The sequence below is a fragment of the Ascidia mentula genome, chromosome 4 (genome assembly GCF_947561715.1).
Source record: "Ascidia mentula chromosome 4, kaAscMent1.1, whole genome shotgun sequence".
Lineage (NCBI taxonomy): Eukaryota > Metazoa > Chordata > Ascidiacea > Phlebobranchia > Ascidiidae > Ascidia > Ascidia mentula.
The window spans coordinates 3,395,638-3,407,606 of NC_138569.1; the positions used below are offsets into that span (position 1 = coordinate 3,395,638).

General features: G+C 38.4%; 2 protein-coding genes and 1 long non-coding RNA gene across 3 annotated transcripts; all 3 read left to right on the plus strand.

The window, feature by feature from the left end:
• Positions 1-1,066: 1,066 nt before the first annotated feature.
• Positions 1,067-2,079, plus strand: LOC145897816 (uncharacterized). The gene is made up of 3 exons (XR_014402401.1): positions 1,067-1,210; positions 1,281-1,408; positions 1,625-2,079. It is a non-coding gene; the product is annotated as an uncharacterized LOC145897816 (long non-coding RNA).
• Positions 2,080-4,715: 2,636 nt separating this feature from the next.
• Positions 4,716-7,375, plus strand: LOC145897814 (uncharacterized). Its single transcript, XM_082986262.1, has 6 exons — positions 4,716-4,923; positions 4,994-5,121; positions 5,362-5,631; positions 5,968-6,164; positions 6,467-6,686; positions 6,856-7,375. Exons 1-6 carry the CDS (start codon positions 4,721-4,723, stop codon positions 6,885-6,887), a joined length of 1,050 nt encoding a protein of 349 aa, XP_082842388.1. The 5' UTR covers positions 4,716-4,720; the 3' UTR covers positions 6,888-7,375.
• A 1,436-nt stretch (positions 7,376-8,811) lies between these two features.
• Positions 8,812-11,237, plus strand: LOC145897815 (uncharacterized). Its single transcript, XM_082986263.1, has 5 exons — positions 8,812-9,019; positions 9,090-9,217; positions 9,437-9,706; positions 10,493-10,690; positions 10,921-11,237. Exons 1-4 carry the CDS (start codon positions 8,817-8,819, stop codon positions 10,606-10,608), a joined length of 717 nt encoding a protein of 238 aa, XP_082842389.1. The 5' UTR covers positions 8,812-8,816; the 3' UTR covers positions 10,609-10,690; positions 10,921-11,237.
• The last annotated feature ends 732 nt before the right edge of the window (positions 11,238-11,969 follow it).

Below are 11,969 nucleotides of genomic sequence, written 5' to 3' on the forward strand. Positions count from 1 at the left end.
TCCCATGCGTGCCAGTGAAGGCAATTGCTTGACATTATTATGACGTAACAGTCAACAAAGCAGCTCTGCTGGACTTTATTTTGATTAAAGGTTTCTGTAAGCTTATAATTGCTTTCCACCGCTTCACCAAAAAATTTCTATCGTCTGATCTACCATTTTAATTTGAAATGTGCGTTTGCAAAGCTTGTGCTTATGATGTAACAGTCTCTGTGTCAGCTTTATGCCAAAGTTTGCTTTGCTTTGTTAGAGAAAAGCCATTTCGTAGGAAAACGACGCTTTTCTACCATTTCATTTTGATATGAGCGTTTAGCTGATGCTGTACTCTACCTATAGGGCGATTTTTAGAAAAATATTAGTCCCGGAAAGTGTTTAAAGCGTCAATGGAATATTATTGTATATCATAGTTCGTTTTTAATTGTTGACGGAAAAAGTCATTTTGATGCCCAACGGCGCTTATGTCCCATTTTATTTCGATATGAGCGTTTAGCTGATGCTGTACTCTAACTACAGGGCTATTTTCAGAAAAATATTAGTCCCGGAAAGTGTTTAAAGCGTCCCTGAATTACGTTTTTTGGGGAGCTGTCTAATACGCTGTGATTTATGTTATATGAAGGAATATTTGGTGTGACATAACAATTAAATGTTTGTCCTGATAATTGTTTTGACAATTGACATATAATTTGTTTTTTCGGAATGACAGGATTATGCTCAACCTGAAGTAAAATTGAAAATATTGTGTGAACGTTGTGGTTAGTGGTGCGGAACGCTTTTTTAAATTTTTTTTTTTTTGTGTATAAGCTGCAGACAGATGGCCTTATTTTTTTTTATTTCGCCAGAATGACAATAGTGTTTACACGTGTATAGGAACACTAAGTTTTGATACAGGCTAGGTTAATGCCGGTAAGCTTAATGTAGTCTAGGTTGGTTTTAAGAAACTAGGGCTTTTTAAGGCTATAACAATCTTAAAAAGCTTGGTTAGCTTCAGTTTTCGTTCGCAGATTTTCAATATGTCAATATCTTTAGTGCTGGTTTTGATGCTGTGGGCAGTTGCTGAAGGGTGTGATTCTGTTATACCTATAACTGCCGGGGAATGCACAACTAAAAGTTTCCACTCAACTTCCATAATTGTGGAAACGAATCAAGAATCGATCAAGTGGAATTATAACGAAGTAAAACAATTGGAGCCACTATCTGGAATTGAACTGACTTGGTAAATATAAACGTGCCGTGTGTAATATTTGTCACGCTAACGTTATATTCCTTTTTGATGCATCCGGTAGTGAATTTTCGACTGAGAAAGTTAAGATAGATCTTGTTATTTGTGGAAAAGCAAACTGGAAAACTGGAAACATTCTTGTTAATTATGTGGAAGGAGGAAACGACCGCACAAGTGAAATATGTTTCCGAGGTAACGCGGTGCACATATAAACAGCAGGTTTACGTTTTCAGAACTACTTGTCTTTCGCTACAATCATGCCTCTGTCAACAGAATATGTTTTGTTTAAACTACTACATTGTGTGTCATCTTTGTTTGGCATAAGCTATTTGAACTTTGGGTAACTTTTTTAATGAATTGATATAGACCAGCAAAGTTTCAAAACATCATGTTCTTATACAATTACAGGAGAAAATGCGACCGAAATTATTCCCCAAACTGGAGGCTCTGTCTCTGCACGAGATGGACTGGAATTGTTGTGTCGAGTTCCGTACGTAGGAAAACTGCTTGAAAACACAAAATTCCAATGGGTAATTCCATCCAAATACAAAAACGTTACTACATCTCGGAATATACTGGTTTTAAATGATCTTACCAGAGACGATTGGGGAAAATATATTTGCACAACTAGTAACGAATTGGGTCAAGAACGTTCCTCTTACTTTGCGAATATTTTGTGTAAGTATTCCTATACTGCAGTAATATTTCATGCAATGGCATGATTTGCAGGATCGCCCCACTGCGCAGGTCATTGCTTGGCGATCACAGTAACGTATCCCGATCATGAGGTTTGCAGCCTATAGCTGGATCAGCCACTTTTTCCTGACAAGCCGAACCAAAGTTGCCTGGCAAGTTGTGCGTTTGCGCACCAGTGTACCTTGGCCACAATATACCCCGTGAAATCACGGAGCTCCTGCAGCTCAGTTGGTGGAGCGTTGGGCCTGGTTAGCCCAGGGTCGTGAGTTCAAACCTCACCGGGGGCTTGATTTTTCAAGTCTTGCTCCGCCGTGTCAGGAAAAAATGGCTGATCCAGCCTGGCTGCAATGCCTGGACTGCCAAGCCTGCAATCCTGCAAATCTTATGATATTCCTACTGTTATGAATAAGAAAGCCAAAGCTAAGATGGTGGACATAAGCAGACATTTCAAAAGCGATCGTGTTTATTATCATCAATGCTTTTGCAGAATGACTGGGACAGACTGCATCGAATCTACCACCAACAGGCAGATGGACGTAAAAGATTAGCATAATATGTCCAGCATCTTAGCTTTGGTTTTCTTATTCAAAGTATTTGGTACCAAATTATTTTTTCTTACAGCTGTAAGACAAGGATGATATTTGTTTTTTTTTAATAAATACACAAAATTTCGTTTTCGATCTTATAACATCGAGTACATAAACAAAATGCAGAATTCTGTATCAACTTTTTTTTACAATTGTATCCACTTTAGTTCCCCCTGAGTTTGTAAGCGGACGCACGGAATGTACTTGGAATACTGTGAGAAGTGAATCTTGTGCAGTCACCTTTGCTGCAAATCCACCGGCCAACCGTTTTGCCGTTTTTAAAGATGAACAGTTTTTAGCCTGCCAGGATTGCGAAATCTCAAAATCGGACAATAAACTTCAAAAATTTGTCTTTAATATGGAGGTATAAGAGTGTTAATATCTTTATAGATAAGATAATTTTTTTGCTCCTTAAGACCAATAGCAAAAAATAATTAATATAATTATAAGAAAAAGCATATGCGCATTTCGAAAGTAGCTACTTTTTTTATTTTAAATTTGCCTATATGACAATTTTGCTTTTAGTCAACAAAAGGAGATGAGGTCTACGACGTATACATAATGGAGCAAGGAATCCGTGAACTTCATCTTCGCTTTGAAATCACCAACAGTTCAACAAACGCCAAAACTTCTCTTATCACATATTTACTTACTTTAGCGACGCTCATTTCATATTTGTACCAGAAATAACATCATTTTTCACACCTATATCCGGACTCAATGACAATCATTAAAGATCAGTAAACTGTTGGAGTTGCTAGTCCTCCCTTAAACAATGGTACTGTTTTGTGTGGTTATGATAAGTGTGTTTCAAGACGGAAGGTCCAACAACGAAAACGATCAAACAATGGTTGCCTCGTCTTTTTTCTAGTTGACAGCTGAATTTCAGTGGTAATATTTAGCTAAAAATACGCCATTAGGCATATTTTACAACCAGGCATCATAACGTTATTTTATCAACAAGCAATTTCTTAAGCAAGTCATCAGCTGTTTTGCAAATGAAAAAAAACGCTACGTTTATCTCATTAACAGATAGTACAACCGTATCTAAATAGTTTTACTCAGTGATGCAGTGGAACAGGTCCGCAAGGACCCGGTTACTCTTTCGTCCGTGATTAAATTATTTTGTGCTGAACACAAAAGGCGGCGTGAGATACGCGGCGTTTAGGAAAGTTGATGGCATCAAGTTTATCACGCAGCAAGGTGAAATTGGCGATTAGCAACGAGCCACGCTCCAACAAAAGAAAAAGGGTTTGTCACCAAAGCAGTGGAACAGGTCCGCAAGCGCCAAGACAAACTCTTTCGCCCGTCACCTAGTCATTTTGTTTTGAACACAAAAGGCGGCGTAACAAACTCGGCCGTTGTTGCCGAGCTGGGAAGTTGAGGCCGTCGAGTCTATAACGCAACAAGGTGGAATTGGTGAATAACAACGAGCCCAGGTGCAACCAAAGAAAATTGCTTTTGTCATTGTGTTGACAAGAAAATATGCACCCCGCGTGATCAAGCCGGAAAGTAAATGGCGTCGAGTCTGTTAGGCAATAACTTGATATTAGCTTGGTTACATAGTTACAGGGTGGCGCGTGTATTTTAACCATCTGATGACTCTCTGATGTTCTGTGACCAATGTCAGTGGTGATTAGTTGCTGTAGGTTTCTGATATGTTCGGCATGTTGACTTGGATATTTGTAATAGTATTGTGGAGAGTTAGGGTAGCGTGCGATTTCTTTTTACCGGTAAATGTCATTAAGTGCAAACAGTTCAACTTCGCAACCTGCGTCAGTGTAAGGGCCAAGTGCAGGTTTGTATGAAACAGCACAAGTCAGCACAAGCTTAAAACAACGCATTTTTTAGTTTTGAATTAATTGTGAGACACGGTTTAGTGACCAACATGGTCCAACACGAAAGTGACGGGTTTTCGAATATTTCATTACTTTTAACAAACAACAGGTTTAACGAAGGCTTTAGTTATCTACAAAGTTGGGGTTACGGGTCTCTATTGAACTTTTTGACGTACTTCTAAATGTCTAACCTTAGTTTAAAATGTTCTTGCATGGTTGGTTGCTCTTTCCGTTTGACAACAGGTTCAACGAAGGTTTTGATGATATATCTATAAAGTTGGGGTTCAGCTTCTCTATTGGGTTTAAGAACCAGAGCTTTTTTAGGTGATAACAATCTAGAAACGGCTTGTTTTGCTTCAGTTTTTCGTTCGCAGATTTTCAATATGTCAAAATCTTTAGTGCTGGTTTTGATGCTGTGGGGAGTTGCTGAAGGGTGTGATTCTGTTATACCTATAACTGCCGGGGAATGCACAACTAAAAGTTTCCACTCAACTTCCATAATTGTGGAAACGAATCAAGAATCGTTAAAGTGGAAATATAACGAAGAAAAAACATTAGAGCTACTATCTGGAATTGAACTAACTTGGTAAGTATGAACGTGCCGTGTGTAATATTTGACACACTAACGTTATATTCCCTATTGATGCATCCGGTAGTGAATTTTCGACTGAGAAAGTTAAGATAGATCTTGTTATTTGTGGAAAAGCAAACTGGAAAACTGGAAACATTCTTGTTAATTATATAGAAGATGGAAACGACAACTCAAGTGAAATATGTTTTCGAGGTAACGCGCGGTGTACATAATAAAGCAGGTTTACGTTTTCAGTACTATATTTAAGAACTATTTGTCTTTTGCTACAATCATGCCAACAAAATATTTTTTGTTTAAACTACTTATACATTGTGTGTCATCTTTGTTTGCCATATAGACTTCTTGAACTTGGGGTAACTTTTTTAATGAATTGATATTTTTAATGAACAGACCAGCAAAGTTTCAAAACATCCTGTTCTTAAATAATTACAGGAGAAAATGCGACGGAAATTATACCCCGACCTGTAGGCACTGTTTCTGCGGGGGATGGACTGGAATTGTTGTGTCGAGTTCCGTACGTAGGAAAACTGCTTGAAAACACAAAATTCCAATGGGAAATTCCATCGAAATTTAGAAACCTTGATACATCTCGGGATACCCTGGTTTTAAATGATCTTACGAGAGACGACTGGGGAATATATATTTGCACAACTTGTAACGAATTGGGTCAAGAACGTTCCTCTTACTTCGCGAATATTTTGTGTAAGTATTCCTATACTGTTTTGAGTTTTAAACCCTTCATGTTTGTTTTCGGCGTCGCGACAACGGCTTCGCTCCTGGCTCGCGGAAAATGCGTTGTCCATGTGTCACGGTCACGTGTCTAGTTGGAAAGGCTCAATATTCGTAAACCCTCTGATATTGTGTAAGCGATATTTATTGGCACCGTGTCACTATGGCATGCTGGTAGTGACAGAACCAGATGTTAAAATATTTGAATCCCACCACCGCCCAATAAAATATCGTTTGTTTGGAGTTCTGTTTCCACTTGCTGCTTTCTTTAGACATCCTGAAAAACTTGTAACTGTAACCTCTTTTTAGTTTTCCCCCAGTTTGTGAACGAGAGCAAGGAATGTTCATGGCATGAAGTGCGGAATGGAACTTGTTCGATCACGTTCGCCGCAAATCCACCTGCCAAGCATTTCGTTGTCAGTAAAGATGGAAATGTGTTAAATTGTTCGGATTGCAAGATCTCAAGCGTGGGTCGAAATTTACAAAAGTTTAATTTTGGCAGAAACGTAAGATTTTGTATGCTTTGCATTTGGTTTGTTAAGGAATAACGCTAAATCTATCATTTTTCTCCTATCCTTTTTTTTCTCCTTAAATCGTTAAGACCTTAAGCATGCAGTGCTGTTTCGTTAGAATTCAACTGCTGGTGTGTCCTATTAGTTATGACGAACATAAATTTGGTTAAATTATTCACCTATCTAGGAAATCTCTCCCAGTATACAAAAACACAGTGGTTTACTTATTTCCTGTAAAATCAATCGTTGCGGTTTTTGTTTTCGACAGTGAATGTACAACATACCTCATATTTTAGTTCACAGAAACAGATGGAGTTTTTGAAGTTTCCGTATTTTTGTCTTCTGATCATAAACTACGCCGTCAAGTGAAAATATACAGCGATACTACAGCGTCCATAATTGTGGTTGTGTTATACCTGGCTGTACTTGTGTTAATTGCTTCGTATGCAATGTACAATGCTGGGTTGTGGGAGATGTGTTTTGGGCGACAACATGACAGCTACGATCAGCAACCTGGTACGATGAAAGCCGAAATTATTGATAGCTGTGTTTATATCCGTTGCTTGTTTGTATTCTGGTTTAAATTCTTTTTTAACTTCCAGTTTCTGGAAAAGCGTTTGGATAGAAAATGACGTGTTACTGCCTTAAGTTACAACAAAATACAGTTTTTACCTTTATATTACAGCAGCAATCGAAATGCACGACATCGAAACCTGATCAGCAACACTTTTTTGACGTGACACAAGTGAAACATCAATGTCAACTTCAAATATTACTAAGACAACTTCGTGTTAACGCTTCTATTTTTAGAAAACTTGTTTCGCTTTATTAAGCATCATCAGTTTTTATATGAAATAGATTGACAGCAGTATTTATATTCTCGCGTGTATTCTGGTTAAAAACCTTTTAACTTTCAGTTTCACTTCCCCAAGTTTTTTTCTAAAAAACACTGCTTTAACCTTTGTATTATTTCCTGTGATAGCTGTTATTTTTCATTTCGTGTTCGTATGTCGTCCAGAGATCTTATTTAAATCGCATGCTTTAAGCGATGTAACTATGATCGCTATGGGTCTGTGCTGCAGACTTTGGAATGAATAGTTATGTTGATGACAACTACAAGCAGATGGTCTCCTGGGTAACACGTGCAAGGGTCATTACTGCCTATTTTAATCTTGCTGCCTATTTAGTTTTTGAAAGTTTATTCTATTTTCCAAAACAAAATGTATCGTGTCAATCTTACCAAGTGCTCCTCATTGTTCTCTTTGTTAAAATCAACATTTTGTTTTCCTTTGATCGATTTCACAATATTGTTATCTTTATTGCCCTTCCTGCCTTTTTGATTGACAAGTTAAACCTAAAATCTGCACGAGGTATCCCGCATTTGCTGATGATTAACCTTCGGCAATCGAAGTTTAGCAATCTTTCCTTAAGTTTTCTTTGTATTGCGTTATAATTATTTTGCATTCTTAAGACCATTCATAACAACTTATTGCAAAATGAATTGCACAATAATCATGTTTCCATGCTATCTTTCCAACTCCCCAAACAGCTTTTAGCTGATCACATACACATTTTACATCTACGGGTATTCGTTTCCATAGAAACTTTGCATTTGTAAGATCGTTTGAGAGTAAATACAATTCCAGTAGTTCACAGTAGAGTTCTTGTGATAGCAGCCCCTTTGGAAAGTCAAGTTCCTGGTTTTCCAGAACAGCCAGGCGGTTCTCAGCCTTTTCTTTGGGACATCCCGCTGGTAAATCATTTTTTTTCAATTTATTTCAATGCTGATCGAAAAAGGTCGAATCAACAAATCTTCTAAACACCAAACAATAGAGCTTGTTTATCCCTGTGATTATTGCGTTGTTTGTTGACACAGGTTACCTTTTTACAGGATGCCGCGTATATTTTGATTATTTCACGCTAAATAACTCGTGGTGACTAAACAGTTTAAATTCTTTTCAGCGTCGCCACAGCATGACGCGGAAAGTGCATTTTATCAGGGTCACGGCTCTAGTTGGAAAGGCTCAATATTCGTAAACCCTTTTATATTATGTGAACAATTTGCCAGTGGTGATTAGTTTCTTTTATTCTGATATGATCGACATGTTAACTTGGCTGTTTGTAATGTTATTGTGGAGAGTTAGGGTAGCGTACGATTCCTTTTTACCGGGTGCCGATAAGTTCGAAATGCTGGAGTTCAACTTCGCAACCTGCGTCAGTGTAAGGGCCAAGTGCAGGCTTGTAAGAAACAGCACAAGTCAGCGCAATCTCATAACGAAACAACATTTACGTGCGTACGTGCGGATAGGTTGAACAGGAAACAGCGTTACCATGATTTTGTCAGAGCGATTTACGTTTTCTTCCGTCTGTTAGGTGGGTTTCATTGTTCCTGTTGCATTGGACAGGGACATTTATATGTACTTTTTTACGCACTTCTACTGCGAACATGTTTAATAGAAGTTTAAAAGTTTCTGCATTGTTTGTTGCTCTTTCAGTTCAACAACAGGTTCAACGAAGGTTTTGATGATATATCTATAAAGTTGGGGTTCGGCATCTCTATTGGGTTTAAGAACCAGAGCTTTTTAAGGTGATAACAATCTAAAAACAGCTTAGTTTACTTCAGTTTTTCGTTCGCAGATTTTCAGTATGTCAACATCTTTAGTTCTGGTTTTGATGCTGTGGGGAGTTGCTGAAGGGTGTGATTCTGTTATACCTATGACTGCCGGGGAATGCACAACTAGAAGTTTCCACTCAACTTCCATAATTGTGGAAGCGAATCAAGAATCGATCAAATGGAATTATAACGAAGTAAAACAATTGGAGCCACTATCTGGAATTAACCTGACTTGGTAAGTATGAACGTGCCGTGTGTAATATTTGACACACTAACGTTCTATTCCTTATTGATGCATCCGGTAGTGAATTTTCGACTGAGAAAGTTAAGATAGATCTTGTTATTTGTGGAAAAGCAAACTGGAAAACTGGAAACATTCTTGTCCATTATGTGGAAGAAGGAAACGACCGCACAAGCGAAATATGTTTTCGAGGTAATGCGGTGTACATATAAACAGCAGGTTTACTATATTTAAGAACTACTTGTCTTTCGCTACAATCATGCCTCTGTAAACAGAATATTTTTTGTTTAAACTACTACATTGTGTGTCATCTTTGTTTGCCATAAGCTTTTTGAACTTTGGGGTAACTTTTTTAATGAATTGATATAGACCAGCAAAGTTTCAAAACATCCTGTTCTTATACAATTACAGGAGAAAATGCGACCGAAATTATACCCCGAACTGGAGGCTCTGTCTCTGCACGAGATGGACTGGAATTGTTGTGTCGAGTTCCGTACGTAGGAAAACTGCTGGAAAACACAAAATTCCAATGGGAAGTCCCACACAAATACAAAAACTTTTCTACATCTCGGAATATACTGGTTTTAAATGATCTTACCAGAGACGAATGGGGAAAATATATTTGCACAACTAGAAACGAGTTGGGTCAAGAGAGTTCCTCTTACTTTGCGAATATTTTGTGTAAGTATTCCTATACTGCAGTAATATTTCATGCAATGGCATGATTTGCAGGATCGCCCCACTGCGCAGGTCATCGCTTGGCGATCACAGTAACGTATCCCGATCATGAGGTTTGCATGCTTGGCAGCCCAGGCATTGCAGCCTATAGCTGGATCAGCCACTTTTTCCTGACAAGCCGAACCAATGTTGCCTGGCAAGTTGTGCGTTTGCGCACCAGTGTACCTTGGCCACAATATACCCCGTGAAACCACGGAGCTCCTGCAGCTCAGTTGGTGGAGCGTTGGGCCTGGTTAGCCCAGGGTCGTGAGTTCAAACCTCACCGGGAGCTTGAAGTCTTGCTCCGGCGTGTCAGGAAAAAGTGGCTGATCCAGCCTGGCTGCAATGCCTGGACTGCCAAGCCTGCAATCCTGCAAACCTTATGATATTCCTACTGTTATGAATAAGAAAGCCAAAGCTAAGATGTTGGACATTAGCAGACATTTCAAAAGCGATCGTGTTTATTATCATCAATGCTTTTGCAGAATGACTGGGACTGACTGCATCGAATCTACCACCAACAGGCAGATGGACGTAAAAGATTAGCATAATATGTCCAGCATCTTAGCTTTGGTTTTCTTATTCAAAGTATTTGGTACCAAATTATTTTTTCTTATAGCTGTAAGACAAGGATGATATTTGTTTTTTTTAATAAATACACAAAATTTCGTTTTCGGTCTTATAACATCGAGTACATAAATAAAATGCAGAATTCTGTATCAATTTTTTTTACAAGTGTATCCACTTTAGTTCCCCCTGAGTTTGTAAGCGGATGCACGGAATGTACTTGGAATGCTGTGAGAAGTGAATCTTGTGCAGTCACCTTTGCTGCAAATCCACTGGCCCAAAATATTAGTCGTCTATAAAGATGAACAGTTTTTAGATAGACAGGATTGCGAAATCTCAAAATCGGACAACAAACTTCAAAAATTTGTCTTTAATATGGAGGTATATGATAGTGTTAATATCTTTATAGATAAGATAATTGTTTTCTCCTTAAGACCAATAGCAAATATAATTACAATAATTATAAGAAAAAGCATATGCGTGCAAAAAAAGCCATAATATTGCAAAGCTGCAGCTAAGCATATGCGCATTTCGAAAGAAAATTATATTTTAAGATAAAATGGCTACTTTTGTTATTTTAAAATTTGCCTATATGACAATTTTGCTTTTAGTCAACAAAAGGAGATGAGATCTACGACGTGTACATATTTAACCAAGGATTCCGTGAACTTCATCTTCGCTTTCAAATCACCAACAGTTCAACAAACTCCAAACCTTCTGTTATCACATATTTACTTACTTTGGCGATGCTCATTTCATATTTGTACAAGAATTAACATCATTTTTCACACCTATATCCGGACTCAATGACAATCATTAAAGATCAGTAAACTGTTGGAGTTGCTAATCCTCCCTTAAACAATGGCACTGTTTTGTGTTGTTATGATAAGTGTGTTTCAAGACGGATACATTAATCGCGACTTTACAAAGGCCAACAACGAAAACGATCAAACAATGGTTGCCTCGTTTTTTTTCTAGTTGACAGCTGAATTTCAGTGGTAATATTTAGCTAAAAATACGCCATTAGGCATATTTTACAACCAGGCATCATAACGTTATTTTGTCAATAAGCAATTTCTTAAGCAAGTCACCAGCTGTTTTGCAAATGACTATCAGACTATCTAAACGCTATGTTTATCTCATTAACAGATAGTACAACCGTATCTAAATGGTTTTACTCAGTGATGCAGTGGAACAGGTCCGCAAGGACCCGGTTACTCTTTCGCCCGTGATCAAATTATTTTGTGCTGAACACAAAAGGCGGCGTGAGATACGCGGCGTTTAGGAAAGTTGATGGCATCAAGTTTATCATGCAGCAAGGTGAAATTGGCGATTAGCAACGAGCCACGCTCCAACAAACGAAAAAGGGTTTGTCACCAAAGCAGTGGAACAGGTCCGCAAGCGCCAGGACAAACTCTTTCGCCTGTCACCTAGTCATTTTGTTTTGAACACAAAAGGCGGCGTAACAAACTCGGCCGTTGTTGCCGAGCTGGGAAGTTGAGGCCGTCGAGTCTATTACGCAACAAGGTGGAATTGGTGAATAACAACGAGCCCAGGTGCAACCAAAGAAAATTGCTTTTGTCATTGTGTTGACAAGAAAATATGCACCCCGCGTGATCAAGCTGGAAAGTAAATGGCGTCGAGTCTGTTAGGCAATAAC

What these genes read in the sequence shown, in the direction of transcription:
- LOC145897814 (XM_082986262.1), top strand. Translation starts at nt 4,721, where the DNA reads ATGTCAAAATCTTTAGTGCTGGTTTTGATGCTGTGGGGAGTTGCTGAA. An exon ending in TCTGGAATTGAACTAACTTG is followed by an intron (nt 4,924 to 4,993) that starts GTAAGTATGAAC and finishes TGCATCCGGTAG; the next exon opens with TGAATTTTCGACTGAGAAAG. An exon ending in TTACTTCGCGAATATTTTGT is followed by an intron (nt 5,632 to 5,967) that starts GTAAGTATTCCT and finishes ACCTCTTTTTAG; the next exon opens with TTTTCCCCCAGTTTGTGAAC.
- LOC145897815 (XM_082986263.1), top strand. Translation starts at nt 8,817, where the DNA reads ATGTCAACATCTTTAGTTCTGGTTTTGATGCTGTGGGGAGTTGCTGAA. An exon ending in TCTGGAATTAACCTGACTTG is followed by an intron (nt 9,020 to 9,089) that starts GTAAGTATGAAC and finishes TGCATCCGGTAG; the next exon opens with TGAATTTTCGACTGAGAAAG. An exon ending in TTACTTTGCGAATATTTTGT is followed by an intron (nt 9,707 to 10,492) that starts GTAAGTATTCCT and finishes TATCCACTTTAG; the next exon opens with TTCCCCCTGAGTTTGTAAGC.